Source organism: Dermacentor albipictus, chromosome 3 (assembly GCF_038994185.2).
Source record: "Dermacentor albipictus isolate Rhodes 1998 colony chromosome 3, USDA_Dalb.pri_finalv2, whole genome shotgun sequence".
NCBI lineage: Eukaryota > Metazoa > Arthropoda > Arachnida > Ixodida > Ixodidae > Dermacentor > Dermacentor albipictus.
In genome coordinates, this window is record NC_091823.1 from 126,041,306 (window position 1) to 126,060,956 (window position 19,651).

General features: G+C 43.4%; 1 protein-coding gene across 3 annotated transcripts in view; it reads right to left on the reverse strand.

Moving 5' to 3' along the window:
- Positions 1–19,651, reverse strand: part of LOC135909438 (MAM and LDL-receptor class A domain-containing protein 1-like) — a 269,210-nt gene that overhangs the window by 192,458 nt on the left and 57,101 nt on the right. For all 3 annotated transcript variants that reach the window (XM_065441393.1, XM_065441392.1, XM_065441394.1), the window contains exons 4-7: positions 14,340–14,430; positions 11,410–11,547; positions 7,761–7,922; positions 1,878–1,981 (exon numbers count right to left, since the gene is read on the reverse strand). In XM_065441393.1, the coding sequence (XP_065297465.1) occupies positions 1,878–1,981; positions 7,761–7,922; positions 11,410–11,547; positions 14,340–14,430 (495 nt within the window). The remainder of the gene's footprint in view (positions 1–1,877; positions 1,982–7,760; positions 7,923–11,409; positions 11,548–14,339; positions 14,431–19,651) is intronic.

The window sequence follows — 19,651 nt, forward strand, 5'->3', positions numbered from 1 at the left end:
CCTTCAGAATTCCAAAGCTTCTGCTTTGCAACTGTCTCGAAATCTAACCTCAGGCTTTCCGAATGTTTCAACCATCTGGGGAAAGTTTATCACTATACCCCAGCCTTTTAATACGATTCACTATATCCCAATTTACACGCATGTTCCTGCATGTTCGTTGGCTCTGCCGATGCCCGCCTCTAGTTGCACATTCCGACAGCCTGCTATGGATGCGTTCCTTGCTGCTAGCGTTAGCTCATTAGTTCCGGATTAATAATGCTGTCTATATTTCCCTAGTGGCCAGGTCATAAGGCTGCTTAGGGGCTCTATAGGTGCCTACTGCGTTGAACACCGTTCTCTGATTGACATTTGGTACCGATTACGCCGCCGCAAGCCCTCGTCGGCTCTCGCCAGCTTTCATGGCCGCCTCAAGAAAATGACATTCTTGACACAGAATTCGGATATCAAGCAGAACATCGCATTTTGATTCTTACCACCTTTATTCAATCATATACTGCATAAGCATTGATAAACAATGGATCTTTCAATTCAAGAGCGAGATGAATTGACTAGCGGCATGTACAATAGATAGACAACACATTGTTTTGTTATTAACTGCTGCATAATTGTGTGGCAAATGTAAGGGGGACGTTCATTGAACGCATTAACGCATTAGCTAGAAGACCCAGATTAGGTAGTTGTTCATTTTCTTTACCTGACTATTTTCAGCAACGGTTCCTGCGGATAGCTTGATAGAGTCAAATTGGTCTTTAGCAAAGAATCTCTGTGCGCTAAACCGGACAGAGGTTGATCGGGCCTGGCTTACACCTACGGCTCAGGTTTCAAACTATCTTGCCTGGCTTGGGTGGTTGAGCGCATAGAACTTTCGGGCCATACGTGTGGATCGGAGCTAAGAAAATTGGAGGCTTATCAAGGTTAAGCCCAGTGGATGCGAAGCATCCACTGGGCTTAACCTTAGCGTATCCTTAGCGTTTGGAGGCATCTTGACTGCATACACGCCCGGCGCAAAGACGCTGGCGCGGTTGCGGGCACAGAGACTGACGCGACGGCGGGCGCGCGCCGCTTCATCCCTGGCGTGACGTCACATATCACGTGATGCAGCGATGATGGCGCCGCCGCCGCGTCGCGCGCGACGGCGCGAACCGAAGCGTGGAGGCCTCCACCAGCGACGTCCGACGGCGCGATATGAGGCCCCATCTGCAGCCGGTGTGACGTCATCACGTGACGTCACATCATGTGATCTCACTTCAGGGTCAATGGTGGCCACCGCCGGGAGGCGACCGACGGCGCGATATGAGGCCCCATCTGCAGCCGGTGCGACGTCATCACGTGACGTCATGTCACGTGACCTACTTGAAGGTCACTTGAAGGTCAGTGGTGGCCACCGCCGGGAGGCGACCGACGGCGCGATATGAGGCCCCATCTGCAGCCTGTGTGACGTCATCACGTGACGTCATGTCACGTGACCCTACTTCAGGGTCAATGGTGGCCACCGCCGGGCGTCGCGCGAAGGCCCGAAACCTACGTTAATAAAACTGGCCCGTACAATGGTTTAGGCGTATTCATGTAAGTCACATATTCCGGTGCCACTTTAGCGGATTCCTCTGACGGAGGGAATGCATGACTAACTTGCGTTTTTGACTATGGCCCGAGGATGTGAAGGCAAGCCTCCTTTACTTGGCAGATGTTGCTAAATTGCTCACATTTAGCGCAACCAAATCTTCGGATGGATACACGTACAAAGAAGTTGCTGCAGGAGTCTACTGCATTGGGTCACTAAAAAGCAGCCCCGCAACAAAATATCAACCAAAACAATGTGGTTAAGATACAATGGTGATGAACAAAACTTTCCCGGCTGTTCTTCAGAGAGCACTCACAGTAAATTTTTGTGTATGCTTGAAAGCCACGTCCACTGCGGTCCAGGTGTCTCGAATAATTCCCTTCGTTGATCGCTGCCAAATAGTCTTGTTCTTCCCTGTTCCTGAAATATACAAAAGATAATGACTATTAGCATAGGGCAGGATGTAGAAGTGCTAGATAGACTAAAGTACAGTGATCATAGGTTAGTGAGGTGTAACACACAGCACAATTTGAAGTTGGAACGTTGAAAATTGTTGAAGAAGCAACAGGCCAACTAGTCGCAGTAAGAATAAAATCAGACGAATTCAGGCTGGCACTTGCAAAAAAATATGCAGATGAAGATAACATACAGGTAATCAATGAAACCGTAACTAGGTTGGCTTCAGAAGCAGCAATTGAAGTGGGAGGTAACACACCAATCAACCAATAGGTAAGTTCTCCAATGTAGCAAAGAACCTAATAAAGAAACAATAAAGAATGAAAGTGTCCAACTCAAAAGATCAGATAGAATTTGCGTAATTGTCAAAACGGATCAACAAGGAGAAAATAAGGGATATTACAAATTATAATGCAAGAAAGACTGAGGAAGCAGCATGAGGAAGCTGAGGATGTCCACTGAAGAGCTTGAAAGGCATCGGAAGCGAGGAAAGAGGTTCTTTCCACTACAAGTGTGACAGGCAGTGTATGGTCGTTCCACCTGCTCTACACCTGCAGGTGGAACGACCATACAGTCGTCACAGTTTCTTCAAACCACCTCCGCCATGAACCTCTTGGAACTGCAAAACGCTTCTCACGACCCGCAAACAAAAAGGTAGACATTCCTCAACAATAATTTAAGAAAAAATGCATTGAAGGCATTTGGGGACTAGGTGTTCTCGACTGCCTCCTCGGAAGTTATCGCCCAAGAATTCGAAGCAATAGATGGTGGTGGAACATTTTCGGCAATGGTCTGAACATGGCTGTTGTCGCAGGATGGCTCCTTCACTGCGAGCTTCACAAAGGAACTGATGCCGCCATGACGCACATAGCATTTTGGCGGGACGCCCTCATGTCCTTGCTGCACCTAAAGCAGAGAATCACTGTGCGGCTTGGACCTCGGGTTCATCCGAGACGGGAGGCTAGGAAAACTGATAGCCGCTACATCATCTCAGCAACTCAGGGGAGGTGTGCAAAGCGCAAGAAAAACACGATGAACGAGTGTCAGCAGTGCATGAAGTGCCTGCACACGAAATGCTTTGCAGCATACCATGACTTGTGAAGTGTTCACGGACCTACAGCTAGTAAGATGAAAAAAGAAACTTTCGCAAGCACTGTCATAAACATCTATGCTTTTGAAAGGCCTTGTATGACATTAATAATTATTCTTCTGTTAACATGAGTAAGCAATCCCCATTTAACAGTCAATAACATTGCTCCATACAAAATTTATGTTTTTCACATGGGAAATGCCAATGTTCCAGAAATGGAACATGCAAAAAACCTGCCAAGTCTTTATGAATGCGGCTGTATTTTTATCATAGGTAATTTAAGAGACCAATGCAAATTATCAACATCAATTTCAGTTTTTTTTGACAACTGCTTCATAGTGCGGCGCTTAATAGGTTAATATGCACAAGACGAAAATAATGATCAATAGCCAGACAAGGGAGCAAGAGTTTAGTATCAGCAGTCAGCCTCTAGAGTCTGCAAAAGAGTACGTTTACCTTGGTCAATAGCTCACAGGGGACCATTGATCATGAGAAGAAAATTTACTGAAAAATAAAATTGTTTGGAGTGCATACGGCGAACATTGTCCGATCCTGACAGGAAGCTTACCATTATCATTGAAAAAGAAGCTCTACAGTCAGTGCATTTTAGCGGTGCTGACATATGGAGCAGAAACTTGGAGTCTGACAAAGAAACTCGAAAACAAGTTGAGGACCGCACGAAGAGTGATGGAACAAAATTGTTAGGCGTAGAGTTAACAGTTAGAAGAAAAGCGGTGTGGATCAGAGAGCAAACAGGGATAGGCGATACCCTAACTGACAAAAAGAGAAAAAATGGAGCTGGGCAGGTTATGTAATGCGTAGGGGTAGGTTAGATAAACGGTGGGCAGTTACTGTTACAGAATGGACGCTGAGGGAAGGGCAATCGAGGACTGCAGAAGAATAGGTGGGGCGATGAAATTAACAAAGTCGCGGGCGCTGGTCGGAATCAGTAGGCGCAGGACAGGGGTAATTGGAGATCGCAGGGAGAGGCCTTCGTCCTGCAGTGGACATAAGATAGGCTGATGATAATGATTATGATGATCATGATGAGTCATTATTTTTTCGCTGGTTATCCGTAGACGTCGATATCTGCTTATTCTACATTTTCGCGTGAAAATAAATATCACTCTTTGCAGCACCAATTGCTTTTCAGTTACATTTCAACACGCTGTGAAATATATGTGGAAGCAATGGAAATATGCTATTCCAACTGACAACGCTCACTGCTTTTAACTTGGGCTGAATTGTTAACACAGATTTCCCTGCTATAACGTTTCAGAAATTATGTTCAAAGCCTAGTCGTAAGTTTCAAATAACCTTTGTCACTTTGTGAAACCTCTAGTCATATAGGTTACTAAAGGAACATGAAACGCTCAATAAAATAAATCTAAAGTAGTCCATAAAATGTAACTGGAAGGTATATTTTCACAAAGAGCGACTATTCATCTGCCCTTGTAGTAATGAGTGACGGCGAACTTTGCAAAATGAAGTTTTTTGCAGCGACAAAATTATCTCCTGTTTTTTAAGTATAATAAATTTATTCCAGGAACGTTCAAATGGTGTAAAAGTAATTTAAGATAAAACATCAAATGGTGTATTAGTAAATTAGAAAGAATAGTAGCAGGGAAAAACTTAAAAGTTTTCTATACAAACCCAATTCTCATTATCAGTGTGGGTCGGGGAAAAACGACGCATGGGGCAAAACGCACCATATTGTGCTTACCCCTTCAAACCTTATAAGTGCGCCACCGAAGTGGCAAGATATTCCGCGTATAGCTGTACCCACATGTATGTCTAGATTGACTAGAAAACTGTCGTAATCGGATGATGGGCATCACTAACAAAATTACCACTTCATTAGCTACGCTTTTCCATTGTTGTTCCTCGGTGCGCCTTCGTTTTACCTCTGCTAAAATTATTTGAATAATATTCGAATACCTGGCCAAACGCACCATGGATTTTTTCATTGACCCTACTATTATTTTTAAGGAAGTCTTTCCTTGCGGCTGCTTTATGTCATTGCTGCCTTGCAATAAGCATATGGCCGTGCGTGAAAAAGACATCCATTGCTGCTTGCACCGAAAATGGCATGCAACGAGCACATTAAGCCGTACATCAGGGGAACTGCTTTACACGAACTGCGACAAAATTATATCGCACTCCATATAGGCGTTTCCGAAAACCGATGAGGCTGCTAAAAGTGACTAAGTTTTCGGGAAGTTCTCTAGTGTCCCGAATAAAGTAAGAATTAGAGCAAATATGGTGAAAGTGAGCACAATTTTCATAGCATCTCTGTACAAGACCACTTTGTTGGCAAAGGCTGCGAGAAAGTTTGAGTCTCGCTCACCATCAAAAACAGAAATCGAAACAGGCTAAAAAATACCAAGGAAAAATATATCAGTGAGCTTCCACTCTGTCAACAAGGACGTCTAGCGAAGCTGTGTAAGTGGGCCCCTTAATAGTGAACTGCTCCTCCTCTGCGGGTCAGCCAGGCATGGCGCCATCTTCAGGATGGGCGCACGTATGGGGAGTGCTTAATGACTGCTTCACGTCTGCCACGGGTTGGCCCGGCATTGCACTATTTTCGCGATTGGCCCAGGTATGGGTTGTGCTTAACGGCTGCTTCACCTCCGCGGCGCGTCGGTCCGGCATTGCACTATCTTCGGGATCGGCCCACGTATGGGGAGTAAACGTATGGGCCCGGCATTGCACCATATTCGGGATGAGCCCACATATCGGCTGATAGAGAGAAAAAACATTTGTTTGTAATGAGATTGGGCGACTTCCGCGCAAGGTGGAGCCCTTAGTTCGGGGCGCCAATGGCTCGCGCCACTCTGTTTGCTCGCCGGATCAGCCGTCACTGCTCTTGCGGGTCTGAGCTGGTCAGCGCAGTCTCCCAGGAGGAAGGTGCCGCTGTAGGAATAGGGCAGTAACCCAGAGGGTGTGGGCACTCCCCGGTGCAATGATATACTGTAGGCTTTGCCCCACAATAGGGACAGTATGAGTTCTCAACGCCTGCTTCACCTCCGCCGCAGGATGGGGAATTTTTTTTGCTTACCACAACGACACGAACATTTCCTTCGACGGTAAAAGCACTCACTCGAGGCAAACGCATGCGAAGAAAAAGTGTTATGCTGTTTACATGCTTGCACCAAAAACCACTGGCGTAAGTTTTCTGAATTTTCGTATGAATTCAGCGCACGAGAGGCAGCCAACGTCGCCATAAAGATTGCTTGGGGGCCCACGTAGACGGTTCCGAAAGCCTCATTAGCAAGCAATTAATTATGTCATTTTTTCGGGTTGTCTCTATTTGTTCCCTCTACGTGTTTCCTTTTGCTTCAGAGTAGGGGCAGAATGAGACATCTCTGATTTTTGTAAAATAATTTTTATCTATTACTTCTGCAAATTGTAGTGGCATAATGCTTGCCGACAAAAAATTCAAGGGCAGAAAGAACATTACGATTGCATTCTTTCCGAAATTATCTATAACGACACAATATTGGCATCAATTTGTAATTTTTCTCCCCAATTTTTCCCACCTTAGAATATCAGGTATGGTTCCCTCTCCGCGATCCAACTTCATTTACAGCTGCTCTTCCATAATTCAGCAAGTACAGAAATGAAATAGTGAATTAGCCCGTAGAAAAAATTGGAACCCAAATCAAAAAAGTTGTCACAAGCATACTTTATTTATTTATTTATTTCGCAATGCCTGAATAAACGTAACTTCATTGTGTAAAAAAGTTCTACCTATTAGTTCCCCTGTTTCAACGTGAACGCATTTGTAGAATCGGAAATTTGTACATCCAATAATTAAATATTGCGTTATGTTTTGCTATAGCAAACAGTTGTATTACTGAATTAAAATTACTGCCTATAATTATTCTTTGTTGCACTGGAGTCGACTATTCTACAATTTCAACATCTACCACATTTTTCTGTGCAATATTTCATTACTATATTCCTGGCTTAACATGTTTCAGCATTACCCTTGCTTTCATTTTTTACAAGTTTCTCATTTATTCCTTCTTTATATTTCCCAGGAGGATGCTGTGTTCTGCTTAGATGCCAGTAGGAATATATGCATTTCTTTTTAAACAGAGAGAGAACATATTTAACATCCATGTAATTGAGTAAAAGTTTCTGTTGTACTGCACTTTTTATTCTGCTTATATGACGGAGAAGCAATTATCTTTTAAAAAGATATCTGTCATCTCGTTTATAAAGAAATAACACGATGTCTTATGGTATGGCTCCAGAGAGCCCTGATTTATAGCTTTTAAATTCACTGGAACCTCATTTTCACTTCCGAGCTGAGTTCGAACGTATGTATAGAAAAGGTTGAGGAAGAAGATATAGCAAATATCAAAATAAGATTTCTTTATCAAACCTATTTGCAAGGCCCGCATAAATTAGGGCTTCAAAAAGCTAAGTGCAACGCGATGGCAGGCCTGGACGCCGCGGTATAATTACTGCGACGACAACACAAAGACAGCGAAGCGACAAATTCACTTAACTCTCCTGTTTCCCCGTGTGATTCCGAAATGAAATGTAGGACGCCCATTTTTTGCGCATTAAAAACACATGTGGGCCAAAAGGTTTTGCTCATGCAAGAATGGCAAAAAAAGGAAAGATGCGAATACAGCTGCGTACCGGGAGAAGAAATCGTAGTTGACAGCATTCCTGTTGCTTTTTCACTCCCTGACACGTAGTAATGAAAGCGAAGGCACTGCACATCCGCCCGGCCGGGCAGTGTTGGTGACGTCAGAGATTCTTGCAGAGGCCGGCCGTCTGCTTCCAAGTAGGCCATGCCGCCTGCAGGAATGGATATATCGGTATTAGAAGTTGTTGTGCAAGTTGGTTGATACGTGTTGAAGCCATGGCAGCGCAAAGAAACACACACAAAGAAGAAGACAGGAGACCATGAACCCTAGGCGTCTGCTAAGCACTCGTGGTGGCATGTCCTCTTCATTGTATCTGTTCGTTCGTGCTACACGTGTAAACACTGATTATGCACAATTGGACCGAAAAGAAAAATAGTTAGTTCTGATTCGACGCCTTTTCACCAGTATCCCTCGGCTACTTGGTCAAAACTTTTCGGGATGTACCCTCTTCCCCTGCCTTTCACGCGACGTCACAAAACCACGGAAACTCACCGCGTCAAAGTGACGTGTATGCGTTAAGGATGCATTATTATGGCTAACAAAACTGAATTTGCTTCCGAGGCCCTATAGCATAAAACTATGCCAATATGTTTTATTTCAATCTCCTGACGTCAAATTCACGTAACCGCCAACGCAAGCATCGGGAACTCACCTGCAGGGTTGTCTCAACAGACCAAAGAACATACGAGGCACTCCTCCTTAATAGGAGTTCACTTTTGTTTGCTTGAAAAGCCGATAGCATTGCCTACACTGAGCGGCTTGTTTTTTCTAATTGGCTGACAAGAGGCGAGGAGCACTCTAAAGTGCATAGGGATTCGATGGGGACGAGCCAGTGTACTGAAAACGGATAACCGGATGAAGAGGGTAGTGCCGGCGTCTGCGATTGGTCCGCTTTCACTTAGTTAGCTTGCGGTGGCTGGACGAAAATAACGGCGGCATGCAACGGAAGCTTAAGAATGACGCTAAAATGGATCCTCAGCAAAGAAGGGTTGGATGAATGAGGTTTAAATGTTTAAACAATAAATATGCATCCATGAAGCATGACATTTGTTATCGAATGATCTGATCCTTTTCTAGAAACACGAGTGCCTGCATCACGCAGACAGGCTGCGTCAAGAAAGACTGCTATACGTCAAGGAAATCGTCCTGTTTGAATGTGAACGAAATAAAAAACTGCTACAATATGTTTAATATTTTTTGTATAGAAACATAGGCCGCGGGAATATAAGTTAATGACATGTGAGCCCAACTAACTACGTTTACAAGGCAAAGCATATAGTGACCTTTATGACAGCGACAAAAGCTAACGTTTCTTAAAACTGCAGACACAAATTTCGTCATTGTCAGGAATACACGATATTAATTCCAAGTTTTTTGAAAAATACCGAAGTTTACTCCTCCAAAATTTTGTGCAACATCCTTTCGCACTATATTCTGTCGTGCTCATTACCAAAGGATATTAAAGTCAGCAAGGTGGTTCCATTATTTAAGTCTGGCGACTTGCATTCACCTTTACATTAAAGGCCGATTTCTCTAACAAGTGTGCCATGCAAAATTCTAGTTCATATTGCATACTCTAATCTCATCAACTTCTTAGAAACAAATTCATTTTTTTTGTCATCTCATCGGCATGAGTTCCTCAAATTGTTTTCCTGCCATACTCAATTTATTTCATTTACACATGACATCTGTGCCGCATTGGATAATAGATTTCACATCGACAACTCTCTTAGACTTTTCTAAAGCATTTGATCTCGTCTCTCACTAATTACTCCGTCTAAAAGTAGATACACTAAACATTGACCGTAATTTTGCATCATGGATTGAAAATTTTTTATCCAATAGAACACAATTTGTCTCTGCTAACAATTTTGACTCTTCGCTTTGTTCTCTCAGTTCCGGGGTGCCGCAAGATTCTATTCTCGGGCCCTTGCGTTTTGCATTTATATTAATGGTTTGCCTAACTGTGTAGGGTCCTCCATTAGGTTATTTGCAGATGATTGTGTCATTTACAGAGTAATATCATCAAATTCTGACATTCTAAAATTACAATCTGATCTAGAAAAAATATCTAACTGGTGCGAGACTTGGAAAATGCGACTTAACAGCCAAAATTGTAAACTAATGAGAATTTCCCGCAATACTGCTTCCTCTAACCTATCCAATTATAACTTCTGGAACTCTGTACTCGAAGAAGTCCCTTTCTATAAATACTTAGGCGTCCGCAAAACATCTATTTTTTTCCTGGCAAACATACATAAACCACGCCAGCAACAATGCTAAACGCAGGCATGGTTACCGCCATCGCAATTTCTCTATGGCCCCCGCTAACTTAAAGCAACTTCTGCACAAAACATTAACACGTCCTAAGCTTGAATACGCCCCTCCTGTCTGGGACCCTGGATTATATTACTTAACGAATGCAATAGAAACAATACAAAATCGTAGCGCGCGTTTCATTCTTACTAACTATTCCCGGACATCAAGTGTAACATCTATGAAGGCTACTTTAAACGTCCCTCTCCTCTTATCCCGTAGGAAGTTAGCACGCTTATCACTGCTGCCCAAAATTTATTACTACAATCCGTAATTAAAAAGTGAACTTTTCTCTGAACCTGCATGCATATCATCTCGTACTGAATTTCACCAGAAATTGAGCGTTCCACATTATCGCACGAACCTATTTTTTATTCATTTCTTCCTAAAACTACCAATGAATGGAATCTTCCGCCAGCCTTAATTCTTAACATTACCGACACATCTGCATTTAGAACTATTAGTGAAGAATACTTTTGTTAATCTGCATTTTTTTATTTCTTTATTATTATAACCTGTGATCTCTACATGCTCTGTATTTCGTTTCACTCCCTTCTGTAATGCCTTCGGGCCTTGAAGGTACTATAAATAAATAAATAAATAAATAAATAAATAAATAAATAAATAAATACATGTCTTTGTTAAACTAATAAGTGCGCGCTTCCCAATTACTGAAACAAACATTGGTGCCGCCAAAATAATGTTTTATTCAAAGGTAACAGAGTAATAGCGAATGTTCTGGAGGTAATATAGCCGACACGTCATGTGGACCCAGAAATGTTATCCCCTTCTTGGATCGTCGCACAACGCATGCTGAGTTAACTCCATAATGTTAGATATCAACGCGATGTAGATGCCCTGAGCCAACAATTCGACTTTGCTGCAAAACATATTCATATTCAATATGAGTCATAGATCATATATATTATATAGGTACTTAAATCGCAAATCGTTGCTCACCCCACATCGAGAGATGAAACACTGCTTCGCCTATACTTCAGGGTAGCGGGCGCATCGATATATCTTATGCCACTCTAGTGATAATAGAATTTTAGAATCTTTAGCACTTGCGAAATGCTCCTTTATTCTATGTAGTTGACGGATGGTGGCTCATTGCACCAATCATTGGGGTCTTATATCATGTGTTTGGTTAAAATTTATCGTACACAAACACATGTTAATATTACACTTATTGGGAAAGCTTCATATGTGTTCCCTTTAATAATCTTAAGTACCTTAGCGATGCGTACTTCTGGGAGTTCGTAACAAGAACTGCGTTAGTGAAAGACAAGAATTGTTGCTCGTGCTCACAAGTGACTTACCAAGCATTCCGCCGGTTGAGTAGTCTTTGAAGGGCGATTCGCCTGGATGTTCGTTGTGCTTCCATGTGCTGTTTTTGCCTCCAAAGTTGTACCCACAAGTTTCGCCCCAGTCGAAGTCGCAGGAACCGTCTTTAGGCTCTGAAGATTAAGTGTAAAGCATGAGAATTAGTGTCAGGACCAAGACAACAAGAAATGCGTTCCACAATTTTTATTTCAGCAAGTCTCATTATGCTACCGAACATGTGTTACATGGATATCCTGATTGACGATTTATAGGAAACGAAAATTTCATACACTTCAGTGGAAGACTGTGTGTGATTGTAAGGGGCGGACCCTCAGTTTTGTTATAAGACAATGTCACGTATGACATCTTGATTCTATTGCTGAGCTGGGGGAGACTTTTATATAGAAAGCAAAATTTACTTTTTGGAGAAATATGTTATTGGTTTTAAACAAAATTTCATGTCTCTGTTTTTAACTCTGAAATATAATACAGTTACCCATTACCATACCACATATATATATATATATATATATATATATATATATTGAAACACCTTCATCAGCATGCAATGAAATATCCGACATAAAAGCGAATTAAGCCATTAGTAACTGACTTCTTCAATGATCAACCACTGAAAGTGCCCTATAACATTTAAAAACGCAGTTGTAGAAGTTCAGCACCGTTCTAGGTTATCGATGTATTTCGCCGTAACTGAAACAAGGAGTCGAATTCAACGGACGCTGAGTCTCTTTCCCGCCAGAACCAGACAGCTCACGAATCACCGTCCACAGGCTTTGCTATTTGCATCGTAAAAATAAAGCGCCAATAGACAGGGGACCTACAAAAGCATACAGATACCGGCACTGGTGTTCGTCTGATTTGCTACGTCTCCCGTTTGTTAGTGCTCTGTTCTAAAAATGACTGTTTTCCAACTTGCCTAGGTTTCGCTTCTTTTTATTTTTATGCGTTGGAGGAGAACCAGACTTGTGTACCTTAAACAAAAATGGCCAATTACAATGGCTGTTACTTGATTCAAAAATTTAATTGATTGCAGTGACCATTTACACTCCCGTGAAAGTAATGGAATAATTATAAAATGTAATTGATAATATACTTTTCAAAGTTTTCGTTGGTCATCTTCCCGCATGCTCTCGTGATGAAATTAGCTGCGACGCTCATAACACGGGAGGGAATGGCCGTGCTCTAACGAACGAATACCATGAGCACAAAATTGAGGTAACCCAATGTCGCGTTACTGGCGTCTGGGTTTTTATCAAGCCCAGCGCTTTATTACTGATGGGGCTCGGAGAAAGCGCTCCAGGTAGCACCAGGGGAAAGCTGGAAATTGTCGTCCGTAGAAAATTTATGGACTTTCGCGCCCGAAGTGCCCATAAGCTATCGAGCCATAGCAATGCTGGTTCAAATCTGGTGGGGCGTTTTGCTCAGAAAGCACATACTGAGTGACCGTGTTTTCCGGCATAAGCGCGCGCGTGGGCGAGGCTTCTGCATGGCACGGCAGCGGGCGTTCTACATTAGATCCCCCAAAATACACGTGCTGAAGTTACATCACCTGTTACAGCTGGTCTCGTCAATAAAGTAACTAGTTTCATGTAATTGGTTACCGTAAATGTAATTTAATTGCGTTGAAGGTTACGGAGTAAAAAAAGGAAAAAAAATATTGATAGCCTAGATCATATGCTCTGGCGTTGCCCCTCGTTACGAGGCACAGAAGAAATCAATGAAGACAAGTGGCTCTCCGCTATCAAGAGCCCTGATGCCGGGGTGCAACTATGGGCTGTCCAGAGGGCCCACGATGCGGCGGTCGGGCAAGGCCTGACTGTCCCAACGTGGGAGCGGCCCGCAGCGCGCTGAGTCGCGTACCTCAGGACCTAATAAAAGTTTCGCATCCATCCATCCATATGACAACTCTAAATATAATCAATTAGAAGTACTTAGTTACGTAAATTACCTTACGTAAAAGTCTCACATGGACTAATTCGCATAACAACAATGAGGTTCGCGGAATGCTTCTCAGAGCTCCCGATGAGATATTAAATTCAATATTTATTGAAGAAATCGTAGCACAGCCTCACATATTTCTGCGGATGGAAAACAGCGGAGAGACAGAGGAGGTAAAAGTACGCTCTTGCTAAAGAATACCTGCTTCAAGGAAAAAGTGCCGTAGCGACTGCAGTAAATTCCAGCAACACAGGTTGGCAGGCAGAACAATTCACTGTTTCAACGATGTCACGCTAACACGGTAGAGTACTAGAATATACACAGACTCACTCTGCATGTGTTTGCCGTTGTGCTAGTCACATGGGTGTCGCCATAAAGTGGCCCTTATATCAGTTGTAAACAAAACAATAACTTAAAAGCCATTTACTATGAGCACTACTAGCGAAATCATCTCCAGAATGTAAGCACTGTCACGGCCACCATGTCATCAAGCATAATCATGGAGATCAGGACACCGGCCACCATCACTCCACACTAAAGCGGTGCTCAGCGTACATACAGCCTTCTCTGCAGCTGCTGGCTTGTGTCATATCCAGTGAGGATTGGCGGTGCATGGCCACTTGCCTCAAATTTGCAATTATGAAAGTGGCCGGTCAGCCTATGGAATAAAAGGTTTGGTCGCTCACTAACCTCTCAATGAATCGTATGTTTTTTAATTATCTCTCCGTAATACACGTTTGTTAAAATATACAATTAAGATCTTACATCCTATCATCATAGACACATCGTATTTGATTCTAATAGTCGACACTGAAGACAATCGCAGGATCACGCTGAGCAGCGCAGAGATTTTGTTTTAGCCTACCCACAGTTGTGCAAGAAGCAGGCCCTGTGTACACACAAAAAATACGCATCTCTCTTAAGGCAGGTTTAAAAAGGAAATACGAAAATTGCATCAGTCCCTTACCCGCCGGACACTCTCTCCTTTCCACTGTGAGGTCGTCCAGTGCCAGAGTGCCCCTCTCCAATACATCTCTGATGTTGTAGCGTACACGAATCTGTACACAATAATAATACAATGTTTACAGATTGTATAGTAATTACCACGGCAGGAAGCAGAATCAATTTTTTGCATGGAAGGTATTACCAGATTCCTAATAATTTATCTACATACCCAAGTAATATCAAAATCTGTAGCTAATAATAGAATTAGGAACTCTCTCCATCATTAAGGATTTACGGAAGCTTGTTCATTCGCAGGCCCAAACTCAACCATGCTTAGCCCTTTTGTGTTTGACATTTGAAATAACAGTTGAAGGGGCACTTTTATGACTGTGTAATTGGAGGGAAAGCGCAAGCAGTATTGTGCACCACTGGAGACCTCATGCGGAATCTCAGAATAGAATTTATATGTCGAAAAACTGGGCTTATTGCAAGAGACAAGGAATATTTCACCTTGCAGCGAAACAAAACTGCACACTAAAATGGCAGCTCCTAAGGAATTATTACAATGGTACGTTCCTATTTCAACGGTTTTTTCTCGTTTCCTTTGCACATATTCGCACAGAGGAGTTACGAAAGTTGCAGTAGGCGCCACTAAGGTGAGAACTTGGCTATTTATTCGAATGCGAAGAACTGACGCTTCGACCTATACTATTTTTTTGCTTGTTTGTTTCTGTGTCCTTTTACTTGTTATTTGCTTGCATGTAAACTGGGTCGTTCTATCAGCAACACTGAGTAACGATAATTCATGCAATGTTCATTGAGCTAAATGGCTTGTGCCCTGTAATAAATGCCCAGAAAAAATTTCATATTATTTCCAAGCCGATGCCGCTACCTTCAGAGCATGCATGCACGGTGTCGGAACAATCAGAGTTTGCGAATTCACCGACGATTATGATACTCCCAACAGAAAATTTATTGGCTGGTACGAAGAACGTGTGCTATGCGGCAGGATGCAAACGGAGCGAGGTCTGGCACAACTGCCTGGCTAATCGAGAAATCACGAGAGGCAGCGCATGGTTGACGCTTGCGCAATTCACAGCTGCCGCCGCAGACAGACCTCAACTCATGCAGCACTTTGCTTCCACACAGACGACGTGCGCTACTCTGGCGCCATTTCGTAGCCATGGTCGCCGCAAATCCCGCATTGCGCGGCACTAAGCTTTTCTTCTCACGCTTTTCCCATACCATCCTCCTCCGCTTTTGAGCTCGCGCACTCTTCGTAATAGCTGTCTTTCTTCTCACGCTGCGCTCCCCGCATTCGCATTCATCTTTCGCTGTGTTCATTTACTCGGTTGCGAGGGGCCAACGCCGACGCTCGCCGCAGGAACGGGTGCCAAAGCGCTCTGCTCTAATATTCAACGTTGAGTTTCTTTTTTAGCTCCGATCGTTCCAACCAGGAATTGAAACACATTAATTTCACCTCAGCTAGGGCACTCAACAATAACTGAGGAACCACATTTTTTTTTTTAGAGCAGCGAGTAGCGTGTTGTATTGTGATGGGCAGCAAACGTGATAATATTTTCGAATATGCTTGCTTTGCTTAGCAGCCCTAGCAACACTCTTGAAAACTGAAGAACGAAGCCGAGTCATCTAACCAATACCAGTGAGCTAGTTGGCAGGTATCAGTAGCTGGGAAAGAAATACGTATGAACATAAAAATAACGCTCTTCCTCTTTTTTCTACTTGCATTCTTGTTCAATGTACACCGAGCTATGGTTTTTATTTTACGTAGACCTACGTCATCATCAGCCTATGTTTACGTCCACTGCAGGACGAATGCCTCTCCCTGCTACCCCCAATTACCAGTGTTTTGCGCTAGCTCATTCAAACTTGCCCCTACAGATTGCCTAATTTTATCACTGCACCTATAGTCGGTTACAACTTTTTAAAAAACGGGAGGGTCCGCCCAGATGACCGAAGCGTGACTAGTCCCGCTCGAAACATCGTGCTCCTGAAACGACTTTTGCATTTTGATGACTGGTTTATTAGAGCTCTCATGTGCTACAGCACATGCCGGATAGCGGCAGATAAATATCCCCGTGCCTTTCACAACGCTGCCCGTTGTCTGCTCTTTAGCTTCATTGCAAGTGACAAAAGTAGAAAGAGCGGCTCTGCAACGCTTTTGCGCTTGTTCACTTGCACACGGCGTATCTACTACTCATTTCTCAAGCTTAAAATGAATCAATTGCTATTGAAAAAGTACTTATATAATACAATGCATTTATCGCAACCATTACAAACCTGGGGCGAGGATACGGTCGAGACAGGAAGGTGCAAAAATGCTTCATTCATCGTTTTAAACAAATACTATTGGTTTTAAATAGCATAAAATTTATATTTTTTGGTTTCGTGTTTTCAAAATTTCACAGCACGCATTCTACAGCTTGCGCGTGCAGTGAGAACTGGTGGACAGCAATCAATCGACGGTGCTGCACAACGCTCGAACACCGTCGCTAAACGCTCGGCTATCTCACTGCTGGCAATAGAGAGGTTTAGCTTGTCCGGTATTCCGGCAAAACGCAGGGGCGTTGGGGCAGCAACACGATTATGCCAGTGCCGAATATATACACCAGCAGCGAAGAAGAACATGCTCGGTTAATGCAACATTAACTGTTTCTGTCTGTTTGAGCACTGCGCCACCAGGTGGCTGCACCATGCAGACCGCTCGACCGCTCACGTTTACGCCTCAGCCCCAAAGGCCCGGGCGTCCGCCTGCGTTTTACCGGAATACCGGAAAAGCTAAACCTCTCTATTGATAGTTTACGCTAAGTTGACGGCGACAAATCTTTGCGTTGAGGGAGTCTTCTGCAAATAGTTTCTGTTGCGCGCGCTTTTCTGATTTCTCCTGACAATGGTTTTGCTCCATCACTTCACCCCGTCCGACGAAAAACGCAGCGACACAGTATACGAACACTCCCGCCGCTACCGCAGGCACCAGTCTTTGGAAAACTTTCTCGCCGTAACTGCACTCGGGAGCGAAATAAAACAACATGGAACAAGCACGCAGGATGTGCGTTCGCAGCGGTCGCCGCGGGATTCTGTTTACAGGCAAAGCGTAGCGCAGCGCCAGCGATGCTCACTGCAATGTTCCTTCACCGGATCACTGCTCAGAATAAACGCACGCGGCAGAAATGGCGCATCGTAAGCTCGCAGTAATATTTCTGGCATGATAGACCATCACAAACAGTTCTGGAATTCACTCTGACGAGGGGCTGAATCACACAGCTGACGCGACCTCGCCCAGTTCGAAGCGCGGGCGGCCATCTTCTCCGTCGGCGGGGTCACCAGCCGTCTGGCTTATGAGGTTTGTCCAGAGCGCGCGCCCATTGGTGGATGCTCGTGTGCCTCCGCCTCGGAGGAGTAAACGCCCCCTTTTTTCTAAAGTTGTATCCGACTGTAGTTTTCTGCCGTCCTCAACTGAACATGCCTTCCCTTAGCACTCATTCTGTAACTCTAATGCTCCACCGGTTATCTAATCCACGCAATACATGGCCTGGCAAACTCCATTGTTTTTCCTCTTAGTGTGAACTGAAATATCGGACATCCCCGTTTAATCTCAGATGCATACGGCCCTCATCCTGTCTCTTAACGTTACGTCTAACATCTCTCGTTCAGTCGCTCTGGGCGTGGTCCTTAACTTGTTCTCGAGCTTTCTTGTTAACCTTCATGTTTTTGTTCCATATGTAAGCGTCGGTAGAATGAAATGATTGTACACTTTTCCATTCGAGGACAGTGGTAAGCCCCCGTAATAACTTGGTGTTGGCTACCATATGCACTCCAACTCATTTTTATTTTGCTGTAGGTTTCCTTCTCATGGTCAGAGTTCACTGTGAATACCTAACCTGGATGAGCGTATTCGTGTACAGACAATAGAACCTCACTGGCGATCTTGAATTCTTGTTTCCTTGCCAGGCTACTGAACATTATCTTTGTCTTCTGCATATTGATCTTCAATCCAACTTACGCACTTTCTCGGTTAAGAACCAGAATCATTTGTTCTAATTTGTGCCCATCGTTCCTAAACAGGGCAATGTCTTCTGCAAAGCAAAGGTTGCTGAGATATTCGCCGTTGATTCTCACTCCTAGGCCTTCCCAGAGTAATAGTTTCAATATTTCTACTAAGCATGCTATGGAGGGACTGTTTCTCCTTGTCTGACCTATCTATGTCTCGATAGGTAACTTTTACTTTTCTTGCGGAGAACCAAGGTAGCTGTGCAGTATTTGTAGATATTTCCCAAAATATTCACCTATGCATCCTTTACTTCTTGATTACGGAATGCCTCAGTAGGTGCTGGTATGCCTGATGAATCAAATGCCTTTTCATAAAAGGCACATAGAGAAGCTGATTTTACTCCGCACATTTCTCAATCACCTGAATGATACCAATGATGTTATCCATTGTAGAATATCTCTTCCTGAAACCAGCCTGTTCTCCAGGTTTATTGAAGTCAAGTTCTGCCCAGCTACAACTGGAAATCATCTGGGCAAATATTTTACGCATTACTCAAAGGGAGGTAATGGGCCTATAATTCTGTATTTCTTCAAGGTCTCCTTTCTAAATGATCAGTATAATGTTGACATTCTTCCAGCCTCTGGAACACATAACGTCGCGAGGCATTGCGTATAAACAGCCGCAAGCTTTTCAAGCGTGAGTTCTGCTGCATCTTTGATTAATTCGACTGTTATTCCATCTGTCTTCTCCTGCCTCATTTCCCCTGGTAAAGTTTTGCAAGGCCCTTGTAACTTAATCGCTAGGTTTAGAAGGATTATCCCCAACCTGTTCGTCACTACTTAGAATGAAGGTAGCGTGGCTGCTCTGCGTACTGTACAGGTCAGCATAGACTTATTCTGCTGCTGTTACCATATCATTAAAATTACTGATGACATTACCCTGCTTATCACTCAGTACATACATCTTGTGTGGTCTTAAGCCAATATTCGTTCTCGCTGATTTCATACTTTGGTCATTTTTACTGTTCCTTAATCTTTCCGACCTTATAGTTTCGAATATCGTTTACTTTCTTCTTGTCAACCACTCGTAACCGCTAAGCCAATTATATCTGACTTTTTGTGTGCAAGTAGGTATCTAGTTTATAATCAAGTTTACCTCACCCATAGAGTTTCATATTAGTATACCTAGAGGCAAATCTGGCGCTGCGATCGTTCAACCATCATGGGAATGATGGGAAGTACAGGCTTCGGATTGGCATTCTGTTGACTGGCGAACTAGTGCACAAGTATTTTTTTAAAAGTTTCGGTTTCGCTCCAACTGCA